Source organism: Salmo salar, chromosome ssa13 (assembly GCF_905237065.1).
Source record: "Salmo salar chromosome ssa13, Ssal_v3.1, whole genome shotgun sequence".
In the NCBI taxonomy this organism is placed as follows: Eukaryota; Metazoa; Chordata; class Actinopteri; order Salmoniformes; family Salmonidae; genus Salmo; species Salmo salar.
In genome coordinates this window covers 44,676,741-44,699,594 of record NC_059454.1, presented here as the reverse complement: position 1 = coordinate 44,699,594, position 22,854 = coordinate 44,676,741, and the positions used below count along the sequence as shown (strand labels likewise).

The 22,854-nt window shown below is 44.9% G+C and overlaps 1 protein-coding gene across 2 annotated transcripts; it reads left to right on the top strand.

Moving 5' to 3' along the window:
* Positions 1–12,266: 12,266 nt before the first annotated feature.
* On the top strand, positions 12,267–22,573 carry klf15 (Kruppel like factor 15). 2 transcript variants are annotated; one of them, XM_014135694.2, is made up of 3 exons: positions 12,267–12,527; positions 14,653–15,925; positions 21,473–22,573. In XM_014135694.2, exons 2-3 carry the CDS (start codon positions 14,739–14,741, stop codon positions 21,639–21,641), a joined length of 1,356 nt encoding a protein of 451 aa, XP_013991169.1. In that variant the 5' UTR covers positions 12,267–12,527; positions 14,653–14,738; the 3' UTR covers positions 21,642–22,573. The 2 variants fall into 2 exon arrangements, with proteins under 2 accessions (XP_013991169.1, XP_013991170.1); XM_014135695.2 differs by lacking the exon at positions 21,473–22,573 and adding an exon at positions 16,478–18,087.
* Positions 22,574–22,854: the final 281 nt, after the last annotated feature.

The following is a 22,854-nucleotide window of genomic DNA, read 5'->3' as shown; positions in this document are numbered from 1 at the left end:
TTTAGAGTAATTATCGAGGTTAGCTAGCCAGCCGCGCCGCGACGCCGTTGTCCAGACTCCAGACTTAGTCAACACACCTAGTCATCATCAAACCCACTGCTAGCCAGCCAACCTTTACTGACTAGCAGCACTGTAGAAACGAATACATTACAACGGAACGATTTGACTAGTGCAGTGTTGGTTGACTTTGTCATAGTTTGATAATTGTGTAGTTTGGAGTAATTATCGAGGTTAGCTAGCCAGCTATTTTTGTCCCCCGCGACAAAAATAGGTTACCTAGCCAGCTACACATTCAAACAAAGTCAACAACGCAGCCACTGCTAGCTAGCCTACTTCACCAGCCAGCAGTACTGTATCATCTTCGTCATTTTAGTCAATAAAATTTTTGCAACGTAAGCTTAACTTTCTGAACATTCGAGAAGTGTAGTCCACTTGTCATTCCAATCTCCTTTGCATTAGCGTAGCCTCTTCTGTAGCCTGTCAACTATGTGTCTGTCTGTCCCTGTTCTCTCCCCTCTGCACAGGCGACACAAACGCTTCACACCGCGTGGCCGCTGCCACTCTAACCTGGTGGTCCCAGCGCGCACGACCCACGTGGAGTTCCAGGTCTCCGGCAGCCTCTGGAACTGTCGGTCTGCGGCCAACAAGGCAGAGTTCATCTCAGCCTATGCTACCCTCCAGCACCTCGACTTCTTGGCACTGACGGAAACATGGATTACCACAGATAACACTGCTACTCCTACTGCTCTCTCCTCGTCTGCCCACATGTTCTCGCATACCCCGAGAGCATCTGGCCAGCGGGGTGGTGGCACTGGAATCCTCATCTCTCCCAAGTGGACATTCTCTCTTTCTCCCCTGACCCATCTGTCTATCTCCTCATTTGAATTCCATGCTGTCACAGTTACCAGCCCTTTCAAGCTTAACATCCTTATCATTTATCGCCCTCCAGGTTCCCTTGGAGAGTTCATCAATGAGCTTGACGTCTTGGTAAGTTCCTTTCCTGAGGATGGCTCACCTCTCACAGTTCTGGGTGACTTTAACCTCCCCACGTCTACCTTTGACTCATTCCTCTCTGCCTCCTTCTTTCCACTCCTCTCCTCTTTTGACCTCACCCTCTCACCTTCCCCCCCTACTCACAAGGCAGGCAATACGCTTGACCTCATCTTTACTAGATGCTGTTCGTCCACTAATCTCATTGCAACTCCCCTCCAAGTCTCCGACCACTACCTTGTATCCTTTTGCCTCTCGCTCTCATCCAACACTTCTCACTCTGCCCCTACTCGGATGGTTTGCGCCGTCCCAACCTTCGCTCTCTCTCTCCCGCTACTCTCTCCTCTTCCATCCTATCATCTCTTCCCTCTGCTCAAACCTTCTCCAACCTATCCCCTGATTCTGCCTCCTCAACCCTCCTCTCCTCCCTTTCTGCATCCTTTGATTCTCTATGTCCCCTATCCTCCAGGCCGGCTCGGTCCTCCCCTCCTGCTCCGTGGCTCGACGACTCACTGCGAGCTCACAGAACAGGGCTCCGGGCAGCCAAGCGGAAATGGAGGAAAACTCACCTCCCTGCGGACCTGGCGTCCTTTCACTCCCCCCTCTCTACATTTTCCTCTTCTGTCTCTGCTGCTAAAGCCACTTTCTACCACTCTAAATTCCAAGCATCTGCCTCTAACCCTAGGATGCTCTTTGCCACCTTCTCATCCCTCCTGAATTCTCCTCCCCGTCCCCTCCCCCCCTCCCTCTCTGCGGATGACTTCGTCAACCATTTTGAAAAGAAGGTTGACGACATCTGATCCTCGTTTGCTAAGTCAAACGACACCGCTGGTCCTGCTCACACTGCCCTACCCTGTGCTTTGACCTCTTTCTCCCCTCTCTCTCCAGATGAAATCTCGCGTCTTGTGACGGCCGGCCGCCCAACAACCTGCCCGCTTGACCCTATCCCCTCCTCTCTTCTCCAGACCATTTCCGGAGACCTTCTCCCTTACCTCACTTCGCTCATCAACTCATCCTTGACCGCTGGCTACGTCCCTTCCGTCTTCAAGAGAGCGAGAGTTGCACCCCTTCTGAAAAAACCTACACTCGATCCCTCCGAAGTCAACAACTACAGACCAGTATCCCTTCTTTCTTTTCTCTCCAAAACTCTTGAACGTGCCGTCCTTGGACAGCTCTCCTGCTATCTCTCTCAGAATGACCTTCTTGATCCAAATCAGTCAGGTTTCAAGACTGGTCACTCAACTGAGACTGCTCTTCTCTGTGTCACGGAGGCTTTCCGCACTGCTAAAGCTAACTCTCTCTCCTCTGCTCTCATCCTCCTAGACCTATCTGCTGCCTTTGATACAGTGAACCATCAGATCCTCCTCTCCACCCTCTCCGAGTTGGGCATCTCCGGCGCGGCCCACGCTTGGATTGCGTCCTACCTGACAGGTCGCTCCTACCAGGTGGCGTGGCGAGAATCTGTCTCCGCACCACGTGCTCTCACTACTGGTGTCCCCCAGGGCTCTGTTCTAGGCCCTCTCCTATTCTCGCTATACACCAAGTCACTTGGCTCTGTCATATCCTCACATGGTCTCTCCTATCATTGCTATGCAGACGACACACAATTAATCTTCTCCTTTCCCCCTTCTGATAACCAGGTGGCGAATCGCATCTCTGCATGTCTGGCAGACATATCTGTGTGGATGACGGATCACCACCTCAAGCTGAACCTCGGCAAGACGGAGCTTCTCTTCCTCCCGGGGAAGGACTGCCCGTTCCATGATCTCGCCATCACGGTTGACAACTCCATTGTGTCCTCCTCCCAGAGTGCTAAGAACCTTGGCGTGACCCTGGACAACACCCTGTCGTTCTCTACTAACATCAAGGTGGTGACCCGATCCTGTAGGTTCATGCTCTACAACATTCACAGAGTACGACCCTGCCTCACACAGGAAGCGGCGCAGGTCCTAATCCAGGCACTTGTCATCTCCCGTCTGGATTACTGCAACTCGCTGTTGGCTGGGCTCCCTGCCTGTGCCATTAAACCCCTACAACTCATCCAGAACGCCGCAGCCTGTCTGGTGTTCAACCTTCCCAAGTTCTCTCACGTCACCCCGCTCCTCCGCTCTCTCCACTGGCTTCCTGTTGAAGCTCGCATCCGCTACAAGACCATGGTGCTTGCCTACGGAGCTGTGAGGGGAACGGCACATCCGTACCTTCAGGCTCTGATCAGGCCCTACACCCAAACAAGGGCACTGCGTTCATCCACCTCTGGCCTGCTCGCCTCCCTACCTCTGAGGAAGCACAGTTCCCGCTCAGCCCAGTCAAAACTGTTCGCTGCTCTGGCACCCCAATGGTGGAACAAGCTCCCTCACGACGCCAGGACAGCGGAGTCAATCACCACCTTCCGGAGACACCTGAAACCCCACCTCTTTAAGGAATACCTAGGATAGAATAAAGTAATCCTTCTAACCCCCCCCTTAAAAAATTTAGATGCACTATTGTAAAGTGGTTGTTCCACTGGATATCATAAGGTGAATCCACCAATTTGTAAGTCGCTCTGGATAAGAGCGTCTGCTAAATGACTTAAATGTAAATGTTGGTGATGTGGACGCCAAGGAACTTGAAGATCTCAACCTGCTCTACTACATCCCCGTTGATGAGAATGGGGGCGTGCTCGGTCCTCCTTTTCCTGTAGTCCACAATCATCTCCTTTGTCTTGATCACGCTGATGGAGAGGTTGTTGTCCTGGCACCACATGGCCAGGTCTCTGACCTCCTCCCTACAGGCTGCCTCATCATTGTTGGTGATCAGGCCTACCACTGTTGTGTCATCGGCAAACTTAATGATGGTGTTGGAGTTGTGCCTGGCCGTGCAGTTATGAGTCAACAGGGAGTACAGGAGGGCACTGAGCACGCACCCCTGAGGGGCCCCCGTTCTGAGGATCAGCGTGGCAGATGTGTTGTTACCTACTCTTACCACCTGGGTGCAGCCGTCAGGAAGTCCAGGATCCAAGTAACAGAGGGAGGTGTTTACTCCCAGGGTCCTTAGTTTAGTGATGAGCTTTGAGGGCACTATGGTGTTGATCGCTGAGCTGTGGTCAATGAATGGCATTCTCACATTGGTGTTCCTTTTGTCCAGGTGTGAAAGGGCAGTGTGGAGTGCAATAGAGATCTGTTGGTGCGGTATAAAAATTGGAGTGGGTCAAGGGTTTCTGGGATAATGGTGTTGATGTGAGCCATGACCAGCCTTTCAAAGCATTTCATGGCTACAGACGTGAGTGCTACGGCTCGGTAGCCATTTAGGCAGGTTACCTTAGTGTTCTTGGGCACAGGGACTATGGTGGTCTGCTTGAAACATGTTGGTATTACAGACTCAGACAGGGAGAGTTTGAAAATATCAGTGAAGACACTTCCCAGTTGGTCAGCGCATGCTCGGAGTACACATCCTGGTAATCCATCTGTCCCTGCGGCCTTGTGAATGTTAACCTGTTTGAAGGTCTTACTCACAGCTGCGGAGAGCGTGATCACACAGTCGTCCGGAACAGCTGATGCTCTCATGCATGTTTCAGTGTTACTCGCCTCGAAGCGAGCATAGAAGTTATTTAGCTCATCTGGTAGGCTTGTGTCACTGGGCAGCTCTTGGCTGTGCTTCCCTTTGTAGTCTGTAATAGCTTGCAGGCCTTGTCACATCTGACGAGCATTGGAGCCGGTGTAGTACGATTCGATCTTAGTCCTGTATTGATGCTTTGCCTGTTTGATAGTTTGTCGGAGGGCATAGCGGGATTTCTTATAAGCTTCCGGGTTAGAGTGCCGCTCCTTGAAAGCGGCAGCTCTACCCTTTAGCTCAGTGCGAATGTTGCTTGTAATCCATGGCTTCTGGTTGGGCTATGTACGTACAGTTACTGTGGGGACGACGTCCATGATGCACTTATTGATAAAGCCAGTGACTGATGTGGTGTACTCCTCAATGCCATCGGAAAAATCCCGGAACATATTTCAGTCTGTGCTAGCAAAACAGTCCTGTAGTTTAGCATCTGCTTCATCTGACCACTTTTTTATAGACCGAGTCACTGGTGCTTCCTGCTTTAATTTTTGCTTGTAAGCAGGAATCAGGAGGATATAATTATGATCAGATTTGCCAAAAGGAGAGTGAGCGTGAGCTTAAAATGCTGTCTCTGTGTGTGGAGTAAAGGTGGTCTAGAATTTGTTTCCCTCTGGTTGCACATTTAACATGCTGATAGAAATTAGGTAAAACTTTTCCCTGCATTAAAGTCCCCAGCCACTAGGAGCGCCGCTATGGATGACCGTTTTCCTGTTTGCTTATGGCGATATACAGCTCATTGAGTGGGGATTTAGTGCCAGCATCGGTCTGTGGTGGTATGTAGACAGCTATGAAAAATACAGATGAAAACTCTCTAGGTAGATAGTGTGGTCTACAGCTTATCATGAGATACTCAGGCGAGCAAAACCTTGAGACTTCCTTAGATATCGTGCACCCGCTGTTGTTTACATAAATGCACAGGCCCCCACCCCGTGTCTTACCAAAGGCTGCTGTTCTGTTCTGCCGATAGAGTGTATAACCCGCCAGCTGTATGTTCTTAATGTCGTCGTTCAGCCACGACTCATAGACAAACATTGGCAGTAGAATAGCCTTACTGAAGGGCATAGTGACTTTCAACGTGGCACCGTCACGTTGCCACCTTTCCAACAAGTCAGTTCATCAAATTTCTGCCCTGCTAGAGCTGCCCCAGTCAACTCTAAGTGCTTACTTTTGGTCATGTAGTGTATGTGGACACCTGCTCGTCAAACATCTCATTTCAAAATAATGGGCATTAATATGGAGTTTGTCCCCCCTTTTCTGATATAACGGCCTCCATTCTTTTTGGAAGGCTTTTCACTATATGCTGGAACATTGCTGCAGGCACTTGCTTCCATTCAGCCACAAGAACATTAGTGAGGTCGGGCACTGATGTTGGGCGATTAGGCCTGGCTCGCAGTCTGCGTTCCAATTCATCCCAAAGGTGTTTGATGGGCTTGAGGTCAGGGCTTTATGCAGGCCAGTCAAGGTCTTTCACACCGATCTCAACAAAACATTTCTGTATGGACCTCGCTTTGTGCACAGGGGCATTGTCATGCAGAAACAGGAAAGGGCCTTCCCCAAAAGTTGCCACAAAGTTGGAAGCACAGAACCGTCTAGAATGTCATTGTATGCTGTAACATTAAGATTTCCCTTCACTGGAACTAAGGGGCCTAGCTAGAAGTATAAAAAACAGCCCCAGACCATTATTCCTCCTCCACCAAACTTTACAGTTGGCACTATGCATTCAGGCAGGTTGCGTTCTCCTGGCATCAGCAAAACCCAGATTTGTCCGTCGGACTGCCAGATGATGAAGCGTGATTCATCACTCCAGGGAACGCGTTTCCACTGCTACAGAATCCAATGGTGGCGAGTTTTACACCACTCCAGCTGACACTTGGCATTGAGAATGGTGTTTTTAGGCTTGTGTGCGGCTGCTCGGCCATGGAAACTCAATTCATGACACTCCCGACGAACAGTTATTGTGCTGACGTTGCTTCCAGAGGCAGTTTGGAACTCGGTAGTGAGTGTTGCAACCGAGGACAGACGATCTTTACTCGCTACGTGCTTTAGCACTCGGCAGTCTCGTTCTGTGAGCTTGTGTGGCCTACCACCTTGTGTGGCCTACCACCACACTTACAGTTGACCGGGGCAGCTCTCAGAAATCTGACGAACTGACTTGTTGGAAAGATGGCATCCTATGACGGTGCCAAGTTGAAGGTCACTGAGCTCTTCAGTAAGGCCATTCTACTAACAATGTTTGTCTATGGTGATTGCATGTCTGTGCGCTTGATTCTATACAACTGTCAGCAACGGGTGTGGCTAAAATAAGCAAATCCACTAATGTACACATACTCTTGTCTTGGAAAACAGCAGTGGCTAAGTACTGTACTGCTGGTCTTGGAAAACAACAGAGCAAACATCATTTCATAATTCGTCAATTGTCATATTCAGAGCAGACATAATTTCATTATTCGTCACATGTCATATTCAATAACTTGTAAAGTTATTAACTTATCCTCAATGTCTCTGGGGCAAATCCTAGCTTCCACTTCCAAGTGGAATTTTCACTTAGTCAAGCATTAATGTCCATGGGACAATCAGTGAAAATGTGAAGTTAGGATTCACCTCTCTGAGGCTACAGTAAAAAAGCCCCAGAGAAGCATCCTTTGCATCATTTAGCAGGCGCTCTTATCCAGAGTGCCTTAAAAGAGCAATTAGGGCTAAGGGCACATCAGCATAATTTGTACCTAGTTGGCTCAGGGATTTGATCCAGCGACCGTTCAGTTACTGCCCCAACACTCTTAACCCGCTAGGCTACCTGCCGCTCATAGTGGTCATGGAAGGTCTGATGGCCACTCACCCTGGATTGAATCTTTCCTCCATGTTGGATCATTTTTAAGGGAGAACACAGCCTTTCTGCTGGAGGTGGGGTACACCTCATCCTGCCACTGCCTCAGCTCCTGCCTCAGGTTAGCCTGTTTGGCTTGTATCCTCCCAGGACTGTAGATGCACTTCTCATGGACCTTCAGTGCTTGAACTTGCCAGGAAAACCAAATGCAAATAATTTATTGCAAACAATAGCTTACCTTACCTTGTGAAGTCATTGTTGTATGTACTCTCCCATAAAGAATATTAGCTTTTTGAAAAAAATAACTATTTAGAAAATGGCTTATCTGTAGGCTATTGATTATGACACATTTTTTATTACGGATTTGGCAATCACCGTGACATAGCAGGATCGTCACAATTGATCAAGATGTAGGGCTACGTGAGCTAACCCGACAGCAACCGTGTCACGTCCTGACCAGCAGAGGGCGTTTTGCTTAGTCTTGGTCAGGATGTGGCAGGGGGTTTGTGTTTGTTAAATGTTGGGTTGATGATTGGGACTTCCAATTGAAGGCAGGTGTGTATAGTTGCCTTTGATTGGAAGTCCTATATAGGTGTGTGTGTTTGTCTTTGGGGTTGTGGGGAATTGTTTTTGCACTGCATTTTAGATAGCATGCAAGACTGGTGTAAATCGTGAGTACCGGTCATTGTTTTGTTTTCCCTGTGGATGCTTTTTTTCATTTATCAATTAAAAGAATGAGTGTCCACACTTCCGCTGCGCTCTCCTGTCTGACATTTTCACCGAAGAGTACGACTTATTTTGTGACAAACCGATAGACAGCAATGAGCATGCCGGGTAGTGTACAATGAATAGGTAGTCTACAATGAATAGGTTGGATATTGGATACTTGTTGAATGAGAATTAGGCCTGAAGGCAGTGACACCATGTTGAACGTTAGGCTATAGTTCAATAAATAATGGTTGGCAGTATGGTTTTATACTTTCTATTTTTCCTATGATAATGTATTTGAATATTCACTCAAGCCATCCCTGGTGTGAAATATTTCCCCCCAGTTTTGTGTTGCGGTTGCCCACAAAATCTAATTTTGGGTTGCCTTCCTCATTTCAATTGTAGTTCTGAATTCTCTAATGCTGAATTCCTATGCCTCGAGCCTATACGCATTGACATTCTTATCCTATCCAGCTGTTGCTGTTGCAAATGGTATCTGAATATTATATGTAGTACATTTTATTAATGTATTTGTTTATGTACTGTAGCCTAGGCGTAACTACAGATCCTGGTTCGATTCCAGGCTGTATCACGACCGGCCATGACTGGGAGTCCCATAGGGCGGCGCACAATTGGCCCAGCGTCGTCTGAGTTAGGGTTTGGCCGGGGTAGGCCGTCATTATAAATAAGAATTTGTTCTTAACTGACTTGCCTGGTTAAATAAAAATATTATAGCTGGTGGTGGGGAGATGGATGGTTTTCGAAAGTGAGAGAACATGGGTGAGTTGACATAAATGCATCCCAAGATTGACTCCCATTGGTTGAGAGAGAGGAAGGTGATAATTATGACAATGAAGCCATCGGTTGAACAGCAAGCATGAGGAATGTGCATTATTGTGCCGTGCTTATAGGCTATATGGTAAATGACATTCCGCATTTGGCTAATAGGAACGAGGAGAAGAAACAAGATGCTATGGAGAGGATGATACGTTAGTATTCATTCCCACACATTTACATTTTAGTCATTTAGCAGACGCTCTTATCCAGAGCGACTTACAGTAGTGAATGCATACATTTCATAAAATGTTTTCTCCGTACTGGTCCCCCGTGGGAATCGAACCCACAACCCTGGTGTTGCAAACACCATGCTCTACCAACTGAGCCACACGGGACAGAATAGGAAATGATATTGAATTATATTATGCTTACTGGATTAAGTTAAACGAGCATTCAAACCAGCCTTCCTGATTTAACTTTCATAAACTACATAATGTGTTTTGTGAAGGAATTCAGTTTGCCCAAGAAAAGTCACAACTGTTGATTTTCTCTAGCAGTCCAACATAGCAGTTAGCTTGTTAACTCATGGTTCTGTTCGCTCCAGTTTCTGGAGCTGTGTTTTGCTCCTTCATCCTCGAAATCAAAATCACAAACATTCCCCCCAAATCATGTTATTTTCCTGAATTATGAACTGAGGGGAAACAACGGTTTTATTTGTTAAGATTTGTTCACCACAACATTGGGATCATGCCCTTGAGAAGGTGATGACCTTTTCCTATTTTTATGGGTTATACCAATGAAAGGAGAGAAAGAGCATACAATCCTCCAAAGTGGGGGGCTTTGGGGTTGGAGCTCCAGTTCAGTCATGGCCTCCAAAGGATATAGGTCAGGTCTCTCACACTCTCTGTCTCCCTTTCTCTGTCTCTCTCTCTTTCTCTGTCTCTCTCTCACTTTGTCTCTGTATCTCTCTCTCACTCTGTATCTCTCTCTATCTCACTCTCTTTCTTGCTCTCTCTTTTGTGTGTGTCTGTCTGTCTGTCTGTCTAGGTATAACTCTGCTATCGTACACAATTGTCCTCTAAGTGCTCTAAAATAATCACCTAGTATTGGTAATAATCAGAAGCCTTTTAGACTGTACAAACAACATTTCAATTTCCATTCATGAAGTAAATGCATTCATCCATTAAATTACAATAACACATTTACACAAATCCAATGGTGCAAAAGTGAACACAGGTTTATGTATGTATATATACACTATATATCCTCGCCAACATGTGTGGAAGTAGGCAAAAGGCGAGGGCCTAATCTATTAAAGAGGATGTGACAGCCCAATGCAACAAAAGCCCTCTTAGCTGTCTAATAAGTGCATTAGATATAGGGGGCAGAGAGGAGAGCCAGGAGGGGCTGTGTTGTGTTTTTTAATTCTCAGGGGCTCTCAACTAGAGGTTTTAGTACTGTATTTGACACTGTTCGTTGGGAGTGAGACCTCTTGACAGCAATCCAGCAAAGATCCTTTTCTGTGTCTAGGCGGAAGTATCTGTCTGCCGGTGAAGTCAAGTGTCCCGCTTCCCCTAATTGCCCCCTAGTTCCCACAATAATTCCTCCTGTCTTAACCCAGAAGCTTGGAGAAAAACCTCAACACCCCAGCCTGGCCTGGCCACTACAGGTTTAAGTTCCTGTTGGACCGGAGTGATGGGGGACCAGGCTTGTCTATTACCACACCAACCCCCTTTAAGGGCTGGCGTTGCGCTGGACAATGCATTTATGGACAGTAAACATGTCCCCAGTATCCAGCACTAAGCTCTATTGTCCTGTCTGCCTTTATTCTATACACAATATGCCATTATTCTATTTACATCCAACCAACATGGTAGATCTTTCTTTACATGTAGGGCGTACATATAGATTAGAGTAATCCTGTCTAGAGAGAAGATTACCATTTCAAATGTAAGTCCATCACGCAATTGCTATGTTATCACACGTTATTATATCTTATGTAATCAATAAGCTAATGTGCAGGGATCTGTGAGTAGGCTATTGAAACAACATGTCCCTTAACCAGTCCAAAACAATTTATTTAGTGGGAGAAAGAACGACCAGTGTGAGACTTTTACTCCCATGTTATTCGGTAATCACCCATGTGTAATCTGGTGCTCCCTGAAGATACCATTAGCTGGTTAACTAATCAGGAGAGATCTAATCTGTATGGGAAATATAGACCGGCCACTGTGGAGTATAGCCTGCCTTATACTCTTTCATTACACCTTTGGACTATGCCATACATGTGGCACTGACCTCAAGGAGCAGTCAGGCACTTTAAAATGTACAATGTAAAAACAAATCTAGTTGTTTCAACTGAATATTAGTTTACTCAACTTAGTTTATGCAACTTTTCACCCAAATTTAGCTCCACCATGAGAAAATCTATGCAAAAATTATATTTGGGCATCTTACCAACAAACAAAAACGTTTTTCCAAGCCACCATGCTTCTACATCTGCATTACTTGCTGTTTGGGGTTTTAAACTGGGTTTCTGTATAAGCACTTTGTGACATCTGCTGATAAAAAAGGGGCTTTATACATAAATGTGATTGATTGATAGAGTACGTGATGACTTAGTGAACACATTTACTTAATTTAAGTGTTTATGTACCTAATAAAAATCTAAAGTTCAATATATTTCCATGCATTTACGAATGAACCAATAGTTTTTTCACAAAAACTGTTGCACTAAATAGCAAAGTGCCTACTCTGGTCTTGGCACGTCCGCTATAGCCAACGGCTCGCAGATACAGTACCCGTAGGCTGTGCAGGCAGGCTAGTCTACGTGATGAAATTATTATGGATAAGAGCGAGAATATTTTTATTTGTCAAACGTCAGTCAACCATCGATCATGATGTCATCAGAATAATGTATTGGAAAGGAGCAACAAGATCACCGTGCACTTTCACCGCCTTGTGAAGTTCATCATCATCGTTTATTTAATATGTAGCCTAATAAACTGCAGGGTTTCACGAGTCGTAGTGGGAGAAACACACACCATATCGCATGACTCCAAGTTTACTTTGATACAATGGTTATTAAATCAATATTTGCGAGAAATGGCGGTGGAAACGCCTTTATGCGCAAATATGTATTTAAAAACCATTGTCGAACAAACTAATTATCTGTCGGCATTTATATTATTGTACCGACACTTCCTGTTTCCATCATAGCTGTCGTGTTTTTTATATATATATATATATATATATATATATATATATACCGTATGACTTTACTATCATAAAAACTGTTTATGTGAACGTGGTCAGAGTGTGTCTGCAGAGAGTTTGACGACAAATTTGGAGCCCAGCCTCCAAGCGTTTTCAACCAATACTAAGAGCAGAGCAGACGAGCCTTCATAAACCAACTTCCAACCCCTTATTTTACTTATAAGCTACACAGCACCAATCATGTAACGCTGTACTACTACCCCAGTAGATCGTAGCTCCAGCTCTACCGCTCGGCATTGCGATGAGAAGCTCCTCTCAAGGGGTTATCCACAACCCTATTGACTATTGACGTCATCTCGCCACCGGAGAAGTGATCTCTTACCAAGACTTGGTGAAAGGACAAAAATTCTCTCGATACATAAAGGTAAGTGCATCATTGATGCCGTAAATAGTGTTTAACGTGGGAAGTGATGGTAGAAAACGCATTGGTGCGTGCGTCCTCCGGTGCGCTCCCTCTGCCATCGCTGCGCTGGACATTACAACATGTTTACGTCGAGAGGACGCATGGTGCTCCATGCTTTCTGCCTATGGGGCGCACACAGTAGGGGAAAACTGCTACGTCGAGTGAACAGGCTTATGCTGAGTATGTGGACATAATGCGCAGTGTATAGTGTAAGGACATATTTTTCATCGTGGATATGCGCATCAAAATGGCACTAGTTTGGATAGGCTATTTTAGATGCATGGGTTATTGCATTCAACTAGAAAAAGGTTTCTCACTGAAAGGGAATGAGGGAGACCGTCACATGTTATCAATGTGGTTAGGCCTACAATGTACATCTCTTTAACATTGCCTACGCCGTAGTTGTCACCATTTTATTTTTAAATAATGCTTTTGGTTTATTCAAATAGGCTACTAGTATGACAGAAGTTAATTGCACCCCAGCCCGATCCATTCAAAGTATTGGTTGTAGCCAAGTCAACGCTGTCAACGCTTTTATGATGTGCAGGTTATTATCGGTCAAATCGCTGAAGGCTCTAGGCCTACGGAAGGGGGCGCTCAACTAGTTTCAAGCACCCACATTTAGTACAGTGTAATACAGTTAAGTTTTAATAATGATTAAAGCCAATGGCAGAGAATCATTGCCAACAAAATCTCTTCGATTTTACAGACTATTTTGTTCTTACATTTGCCCAAGGAAAATACCAAGCGGATATTACTCGGAAGATGAAATACACCATGGAAATCCTCACTTATCATATATAATAATCTTATTGAATGAATAGTGGAAAAATAAGTTGCCCATCACTTGATGATAAAATGCACTGAAATGTGTGGTTAAGCAAGCCTATTATTTGAATGCCGACAAGTTAAGTTGACAGCAGCTGTTGCCTGCCTTGTAGTAACGTATGGGAATTAGACTAGGCCTACTATTACACTGGGCTAGTATTGCAATGATACACAGGTAACTGCCAAAAATAATGGAAACACTTGAGTAAATGAGGGATACAAAGTATATTGAAGGGCAGGTGCTTCCACACAAGTGTGGTTCCTGACTTAATTATGCAATTAATATGCCATCATGCTTGGGTTCATCTATGAAAATGCTGGGAAGGCTATTATTTGGGCCATTATTTTGGCTACCATGGCTATTCCCCCATCCACAGAGCACGAGTGGTCACTGAATGTTTTTTTTGAGCATTGAAACTATGTAAACCATATGCCATGGCTGTCTCAGTCACAAGATCTCAACCCAATTAAACACTTATTGGAGATTCTGGAGCGGCGCCAAGACAGAGTTTTTCACCACCATGCCAAGGTGCATTGAAGCTGTTCTGGCTCGTGGTGGCCCAATGCTAAGACACTTTAAGTTGGTGTTTCCTTTATTTTGTCAGTTACCTGTATATCTAGAAGAAAAGCTTTGACAATTGTGGTGGTCATCTATTTTCGACCTTGGTTTACGACCACATGTGAAAGTGGAAACATACTCTTTAAATGGGAACGGCTATAAGGACACTCCTGACGTGCAAAACAACTCATCAAAAAAACTCAAAATCGAAAAGAAAAAAAGAATTAAAAAGAAAGTTCAGTGACATTGCTCCATGCCCAAGCTGAGGTTTAAGAAGAGCTCATTAACTCCTGGCAGGCCACCTAATATTTACTGTCTAAACCAGTTGATCACAGCTCCTCAAGTACCCCCATCAACACACATGCTCGTTTTAGCCCTGCACAAACTCACCAGATTCAGATCATGGAGGGCTTGATGATTAGCTGACAAGTTGAATCAGGTGTGCTTGTCTGAGGCTACAACAAAAATGTGTGCTGTTTGGGGGGACTGGAGGACTGGAGTTGGTAAACACTGTTCTAAACCCCCAGGCAGGCTCATGCTCTGGTGCAAGAGGGAGTGTTATAGAAGTGCTATATAACTATCCTTATGACTCTTGAGATATTGTTGTTAGCGGAGGATAACATGCGCTCTCTTTCTTGTCATTTTCTCCATTGCCATGCCATTTTGCACACATGATGAACATCTATTCCTCTTTTCTAGGGAGAAGAGGAGAAACTGAATCATACACTTATAAGTAGCATAAACCAGAGGGGAGCTAGCAGAGCTGTGACTGGCTCAGGTCAGGAATGGTGGATCACTTGCCGATAGGCGAGGAGACCTTCATGTATTACGCCAACTCTCCGGCAGACCATCACGCATCGGACATGGTGACAGATACGGGTGTCTACCAGGCGCTGTCCTCCCCGTTCTCCGAGGACGACCTGAGTGACTCGTCCAGCGCTCGCTCCTGCTCCAGCCCTGAGTCCCAGGTGCTGGGTTCCAGCTACGGCAGCAGCAGCAGCGGAGAGAGCCAGGACGGTCTCCTGGACTTCCTGCTCTCCCAGGCCACACTGAGACGTGGAGTCACTCCCTCTCTATCCCCCTCAGTACCACCCATCCTCCCCATGGGTCTAGCATGGGAGTCAAAAAGGGACCGCCTGTCTCCGCCAACCAAAGAGGAGTGCTTTGAGTTCCCTGAGTTCCCAGCGGACCTGGATGATCACATAGGGCTGTTGTTTCAGCCCACCCTGGAGGAGATAGAGGAGTTCCTGGAGGAGAATATGGAGGTGGTGGCATTGAAGAATGAGGCTTGCGAGGGTGGGATGTTGGATGTAAACAGTCAGGTGACAGGGTCAGTGTCTGGGCTAGCGCACTCAGACCAAACAGTACCTGTTGCCGTTGCTACTGACCTCACCACAGAGACCAAACACACACCAACATCCCCGATAACAGACTCCAACATTTGTAGTGGGATTAAACAGGAAGACAGTGCTGGGACACCAGCATCAGTAGAGGGGTCCGGTGTGCCGCCTGTCATCCTGCAGATTCAACCAATCCAGATTAAGCAAGAGCCAATCCCAGGTGCGATACCAACACCAGTATCACAGCAGACCACCCAGCCCACCTCAGACATCAAAGTCGCCCAGCTCCTGGTCAACATCCAGGGGCAGACTTTTGCCCTGGTGCCCCAGCTGATGTCTCCAGCTAATCTCCATGGCACATCTTCCAAATTTGTACGCATCGCACCCGTACCCATAGCCGCCAAGCCCCTGGGTCCCGGGGAGGGTGGGCTTGCAGGTGGCCAGGCTGCAGGGATCCTGGTGGGAGGACAGAAGTTCCAGAAGAGCTCGGTAGCGGACCTTATAAAAATGCATAAGTGCACTTTCCCTGGATGTGCCAAGATGTACACTAAGAGCAGCCACCTGAAGGCCCACCTGAGGAGGCACACGGGGGAGAAGCCCTTCGCCTGCACCTGGCCTGGCTGTGGATGGAGGTGAGTGGGTTCAAGCACGTTTTTGGTTGGGTTCGAGTCAGACTTCACAGGTGGAGCTCATAGGTACACTCAGTGTGGGGTTATTCATGTGACTATATGCACTGTGTGTTCAAAGTGAAGTCCAGGAGTGACAGTTAGTGCAACAGCGTTGATGTTCAGCTGTCAGTTGTGATGGTCCATCCAGGTATGACAGTTTAGGGACACCAGTCCATGTTTTAGTTGCAGAAGCAACAGAGTATGCAACCATCTCTGACTGTGGCTGTATTATCTGAGATGAGTCAATTCTTCACAGAAGTTAACATGATTATGAACTTCCTTTGCTGGCTGATTACCAGGGAGTTATATGATTCCATTCAAAGTCAATCCCTGCAGCTGTTTTGCAAAACACAGAGCTGAACCTTCCGAGAAAATATCATTAAGATTTACGTCATTTTGATTGGATATGAGGAAGAACTAAAATGATTAGTTTCCCTCATATAAAATCCATATATAATTTGTTCTCTTCTCATGCTCTCTCGTTGTCTCATATCGGTGTGTTTTCTTCTCTTGCAGAGTTTGAGATTAGATTAAGGCCTTTGAAGTGCGGGCAGACTTTGTTCCCTCTACAGTAGCTGTCTCTCTGTTTGCTCGCTATCTGCACACTGTTGCACACTTGCAGAAATCAAGATCTAAAAGTTTTGGTAGCAAGCAGCACTTTGACTGGCATACTAATTAGATTATAATCCATAACCTAAAAGTGGCCAAAGGAGTTTTAAGCATGTTTCTTTGTTTCTACTCACTCAGCAAGCATAAGGTGTGCATTTGTCCCATATTATTCACAGTTTAGTGTTTTTGGTCATGAATCTTGTTCTGGAGGCAGCTCTGCAGAGTGGTCACGAGCTGGCACAGCCACAAAGTTATCAAATCGGATTTGAAACCAAACCTTAAACCTAACCGTAACCACACTGATAACCCTAATGCCTAACCTTAAATTAAGACCAAAACACACATTTTTGTTTTCATGAATTTTTACAATATAGCCAATTTTTGACTTTGCAGCTGGCCTAACTAAGAGGAAATCACTCAGGACAAGACTCATGACAGTAAACGTCAACCTGCATATCATTCATTCACCAGCCAGATATGTAATCCAACATCCAGTTAATTCTTCAACAACCAAAGTTCAACCTATTGTATGGACCATGGATTTAAGACCAAAGGGCAGCAAGTTCATCTAACTTCTTCACCCGACACAGTTGCACAACTAAACACTAAACATAGAATAGCTGGTTCTCCAGTCTGATAAGATTGGCAGTGCTCAGCAGTCTGCCCTGGGACAGGACTGCCCTGGGCCTGTTGTATCCACCCACCTCCCTCAGGGCACAGTGTGGCCTTCAGAGGCTGCTCTCTGTCTGAGGGAACCCTCCTCCTTCCGTCGTCCTGGTCAGGAAATAGAAGTGAGCTTGGGAAATATGCACCTCCAGCCATCTGCGTTTTGAGTGGCTTGTGTTGTAATGAAAGAAAGTGTTTTTGACATTCCTCTGATTCTCTTCATGTCCATAAAACCAAATGACACATGTACTATAAAGCTGTGGATCCTTTTGTGTTTTATCACACACACAATGTATACTGTACGTGCATGCAGGCCAGCATAGATAGGCACAAACACATTTAAGCTGTTGTACTCACACTTTCACGTCGGTACAGAGTTGCAGGGGAACATTGGTATGGGGTTACTAGTGGACAGTATGTTTGAACCCAAACCGTTTATTGTGAAAACACCATGACGCTCTGAAAAAAGGGTTTGTCTTGTTTTTGTACCCGGTTCAACTTACAGTAAAAAGTAAAAAAAAAAAAAAAAAAGAAGATATGATTATATTGTTCCTTAGTGTCCATTCTTCAAATTTTGAACAAAAGTGCTTTGTGGTTGCTGCGTGCGGGATTCTGTAATTGTAGCTTAATGAAGGTCCCAAGAGATGGATAGTTGTGTGCAATTGGAACTTCTTATGTAGTTAGCTGAAGTTGTTATCGTTTAGCAAAATTGAGGAGCCTTCATACTCATGCACTAAGTTACAGTAACCCTGTCCCTCCCTGTGGACTTACATGAGTTACAGTAACCCTGTCCCTCCCTGTGGACTTACATGAGTCACTGTAACAAATCAAATCAAATTTTATTTGTCACATGCGCCGAATACAACAGGTGAATATTACAGTGAAATGCTTACTTACAAGCAAGCCCTTAACCAACAATGCAGTTTTAAGAAAATACCTAAAAAAAAGTAAGAGATAAGAATAACAAATGATTAAAGAGGAGAAGTAAATAACAATAGCGGGGCTATAGGGTGTCGAGGTCATTTGTACATTTGGTTATTAAAGTGAATTTGCATTGATAATAACAGAGAGTAGCAGCAGCATTCCAGCTGGGGGGGCAAATAGTCTGGGTAACCATTTGATTAGCTGTTCAGGAGTCTTATAGAAGTTATTTAGGAGCATCTTTGAGCTAGACTTGGCGCTCCGATATCGCTTGCCGTCCGTGCGGTAGCAGAGAGAACAGTCTATGACAAGGGTGGCTGGACTGTCCCTCACTGTGGACTGGAATCTGTGTTCATTCATGTGTTTGTACATTATGTTTACAGGAAAGAGTTTAGGACACATTTACTGGTAGTTCTTGTAATTCACCTGAGTAAGTCCCCTCCTTTTGGCCTTTGCCAGCTCTTATCAGTAATTACTGTATGCTACAGGGCTGAGATCAGGGACAAGCTCGAACAGAGCCAGAGTGTAGCCTAAATGAGCTGTGGAGGTGATGGGAATCATGGCTCCCCTCCCCATGCCTGGGTGTCCCACCCTGCCCCACAGGAGCTCCACAAGCAGCCTTACTGTCATAAGCCCAACCTCCATCACCTCCAAACCACTGCTTATATAACGTAGTTTCATATAGCAGTTACAGTACCAGTCAAAAGTTTGGACACACCTACTCATTCCAGGGTTTTTCTTTATTTTTACTATTTTCTACATTGTAGAATAATAGTGAAGACATCAAAACTATGAAATAACACATATGGAGTCATGTAGTAACCAAAACAGTGTTAAACAAACCAAAATATATTTTATATGGGAGATTCTACAAAGTAGCCACCCTTTGCCTTGATGACAGCTTTGCACACTCTTAGCGTACTCTCAAACAGCTTCATGTGGTAGTCACCTGGAATGCATTTCAATTAACAGCTGTGCCTTGTGGAATTTCTTTCCTTCTTATGCATTTGAGCCAATCAGTTGTGTTTTGACAAGGTAGGGTTGGTATACAGAAGAAAGCCCTACTTGGTAAAAGACCAAGTCCATATTATGTCAAGAACAGCTCAAATAAGCGAAGAGAAACGACAGTCCATCATTACTTTAAGACATGACGGTCAGTCAATCCGGAACATTTCAAGAACTTTGAACGTTTCTTCAAGTGCCGTCGCAAAAACCATCAAGCGCTATGATGAAACTGGCTCTCATGAGGACCGCCACAGGAAAGGAAGACAGAGTTACCTCTGCTGCAGAGGAAAAATTAATTAGAGTTACCAGCCTCAGAAATTGCAGCCCAATAAATGCTTCACAGAGTTCAAGTAACAGACACATCTCAACATCAACTGTTCAGAGGAGACTGGGTGAATCAGGCCTTCATAGTCGAATTGCTGCAAAGAAACCACTACTAAAGGACACCAATAAGAAGAAGAGACTTTCTTGGGCCAAGAAAGATGAGCAATGGACATTAGACCGGTGGAAATCTGTCCTTTGGTCTGATGAGTCCAAATTGGAGATTTTTGGTTCCAGCTGCCGTGTCTTTGTGAGACGCAGAGTGGGTGAACAGATGATCTCCGCATGTGGTTTTCCCACCGTGAAGCATGGAGGAGGAGGTGTGATGGTGTGGGGGTGCTTTGCTGGTGACACTGTCAGTGATGTATTTAGAATTCAAGGCACACTTAACCAGCATGGCTACCACAGCATTCTGCAGCGATACGTCATCCCATCTGGTTTGAGCTTAGCGGGACTATCATTTGTTTTTCAACAGGACTTTGACCCAACACACCTCCAGGCTGTGTAAGGGCTATTTGACCAAGAAGGAGAGTGATGGAGTGCTGCATCAGATGACCTGGCCTACACAATCACCCGACTTCAACCCAGATGGACTGCAGAGTGAAGGAGAAGCAGCCAACAAGTGCTCAGCATATGTGGGAACTCCTTCAAGACTGTTGGACAAGCATTCCAGGTGAAGCTGGTTGAGAGAATGCCAGAAGTGTGCAAAGCTGTCATCAAGGCAAAGGGTGGCTACTTTGAAGAATCTAAATCAAAAAAATATTTTGATTTGTTTGACACTTTTTTGGTTACTACATGATTCACTATTATTGTACAATGTAGAAAATAGTAAAAAATAAAGAAAAACCCTTGAATGAGTCGGTGTGTTCAAACTATTGACTTGTACTGTATATAAAATAGCCTTACAGTTTCCTACAGGGAAATACTTCATATCAACATCCAGGAAGAGATAATAGTTTGTTGGGTCCCTTTGTGGCCCCTTCAGTTACAGTCCTAAAGGTAAGGCTTATTAGCTTAGAGGACAAGGTGAGGCTGAGTTTCGGTCAGAGACAACTGAATGAACTGTCTCAATCATGTCTCAACATGAAGGAGTTATAGAACAATATCAGCTTTGGGGTATAGAGGGTACTGACGCAAAACGTATAGTACATAAGTAATAGAATAGTGTTGCAATGAGGTTTCCTAATGTCAGAGTAAGAAAAATGTACCTCACGGTCTTCATGCCCAGAACCACTTATCTAGTTTACATACAGTGGCATACAGTATTTGTTTTAAATTTACTTCTGCCCATACAGGCCCATACAGGCGATCCTCTGTTGCTAATGTAGCCTAGTCATACGTAACAATTTTACTACCATGTTATATACAGTATGTGTAGCACCTACTATTCCATGTGTGTATGTAGCCATATTACCACATATCTTGCAGGGATCGTTTTATTTAATCTCAATAGCACAGTTGCATCATGGTTCATGGTCAATGTCAATGGAATGAATGTCTAGGAATTACTTAAAATCTCTTTAATCAGTATGTTACCATTGGGAATTAACACCTTCCTGGGAAAAGGGCATGCTCGCGATGTGTTAGGAAATCAATCTCCTGTTCCAGATTAAACAGCCACGCGCACACACACACACACACACACACACACACACACACACACACACACACACACACACACACACACACACACAGAGAGTCTGTCATAAGTAATGAGTTAACCCTTTACCCAGGGATTAGAGTGAAGACCAAAAACAGATCTGTTTGACTTTTATGTGGAGATGTGTTAAACCCAAATATGGGTAGAGCTATAATATGGGTAGAACTCTTTTTTTGAAGAGTGTTGGAAAGATCCTTTATCCTGTGTTGTGTTCTGGTGTAGTCAGACAGAGAGAGGGGACTTTTTTTTTTATCTCAGGGTGTTATGGCAAACAGTTGCACTGATATAGGACTCATGTCTTTTGTGCTCTGGGTTTGTCTGTCTCTCAGGTTCTCGAGGTCAGACGAACTCTCCAGACACCGGCGCTCCCATTCTGGAGTGAAGCCTTACCAGTGTCCTGTCTGCGAGAAGAAGTTTGCCCGCAGCGATCACCTGTCCAAACACATCAAAGTCCACCGCTTTCCACGAAGCAGCAGGACTGTGCGCTCCACAAACTGACCCTGCTGACAACCAAACCGTCACCCCCACCACCACCCCCCCATCCTGCTAGACTGAGGCCACGTCAGGTGACACACAGAGAGACAAGGAGAGGGTATTTGTGAGAGAGAGAAAGAGTTGGAGGAATGAATGTGGGAGAGGGCATGTAGCAGAGGGGACAGTGGAACTGAACGTTCAAACAACGGTTAATAGAGAGAGTGTTTGAATGTTTTGTTTGTTTATGTGTGTGTGTGTGTGTTTGTGCAAGATTGTGTGACGCACGTTGGTGGACCTGTGGTAATTTATTGGGTGATACAAAAAAACTCTTACTTGACATGACGTCTTCACAGGTGCATTACGTCTAGCTTTTCTTTCATTTGGGGGGTTTTGTCGTCATTCAAATTTTAAAAGATAAGATTTGAGAATTGAAAACAAGTTTTGTTATGCCAAGTATTTTTACACTGAGGTTTTGAGTTAATTGTTGTTGATGTACCTGCCTATAATTAATGCATCAACATTCCTTCTTCTCATCGCCAAGGGAGTTTTAAACTTTTACTACGTAGTTCTTTAAACCAAAACATTTATACTAATACTCAAACGTTCATGTTGAACTACTGATCATTATCAGGATCATGCCATTATAAGCTACTGGCAAAATGTGGAGGCTGTCTCCTATTTTCATTACAGGAGCACTATGATGACTCGTGCCAGGTAAAAGGCATGTGGATCAGTTAACAGCTAACAGTGAACGGCCAACTGCCGTACAACAAAAAGGAAATGCGCACATTGTTTTATGGTGCTTTGTTTATATGTGAACCGACTGGCCTTTTGATCAGTACTGAATAATTGTATGTTTTCTTTTTGTATACGTTAGCTGGAGGAGATGTTATTTTTTATTTAGTTGAATGTGTGTTATGTCCGTGACTCTTTAAGCTCATGCTATTTGAATATCATAATGTCATCCACGTGTCTGGCCTTGTAACAATGCAGTGCCTTCGGAAAGTATTCAGACCCCCTGAACATTTTCCACATTTTGTTACGTTACAGCCTTATTCTAAAATTGATTAAATCAACAACAAAAAAATTCAGCAATCTACACACACACAATACCCCATACTGGCGAAGCGAAAACAGGTTTTTAGACATTTTTGCAAAATGTAGAAATACAGAAATACCTTATTTACTTAAGTATTCTGACCCTTTGCTATGAGACTCACAATAGAGCTCAGGTGCA

Coding starts and splice junctions, on each gene's coding strand:
- klf15 (XM_014135694.2), top strand. CDS start 14,739: ATGGTGGATCACTTGCCGATAGGCGAGGAGACCTTCATGTATTACGCC. Junction 15,926..21,472: donor TGGCCTGGCTGTGGATGGAG/GTGAGTGGGTTC, acceptor TCTGTCTCTCAG/GTTCTCGAGGTCAGACGAAC.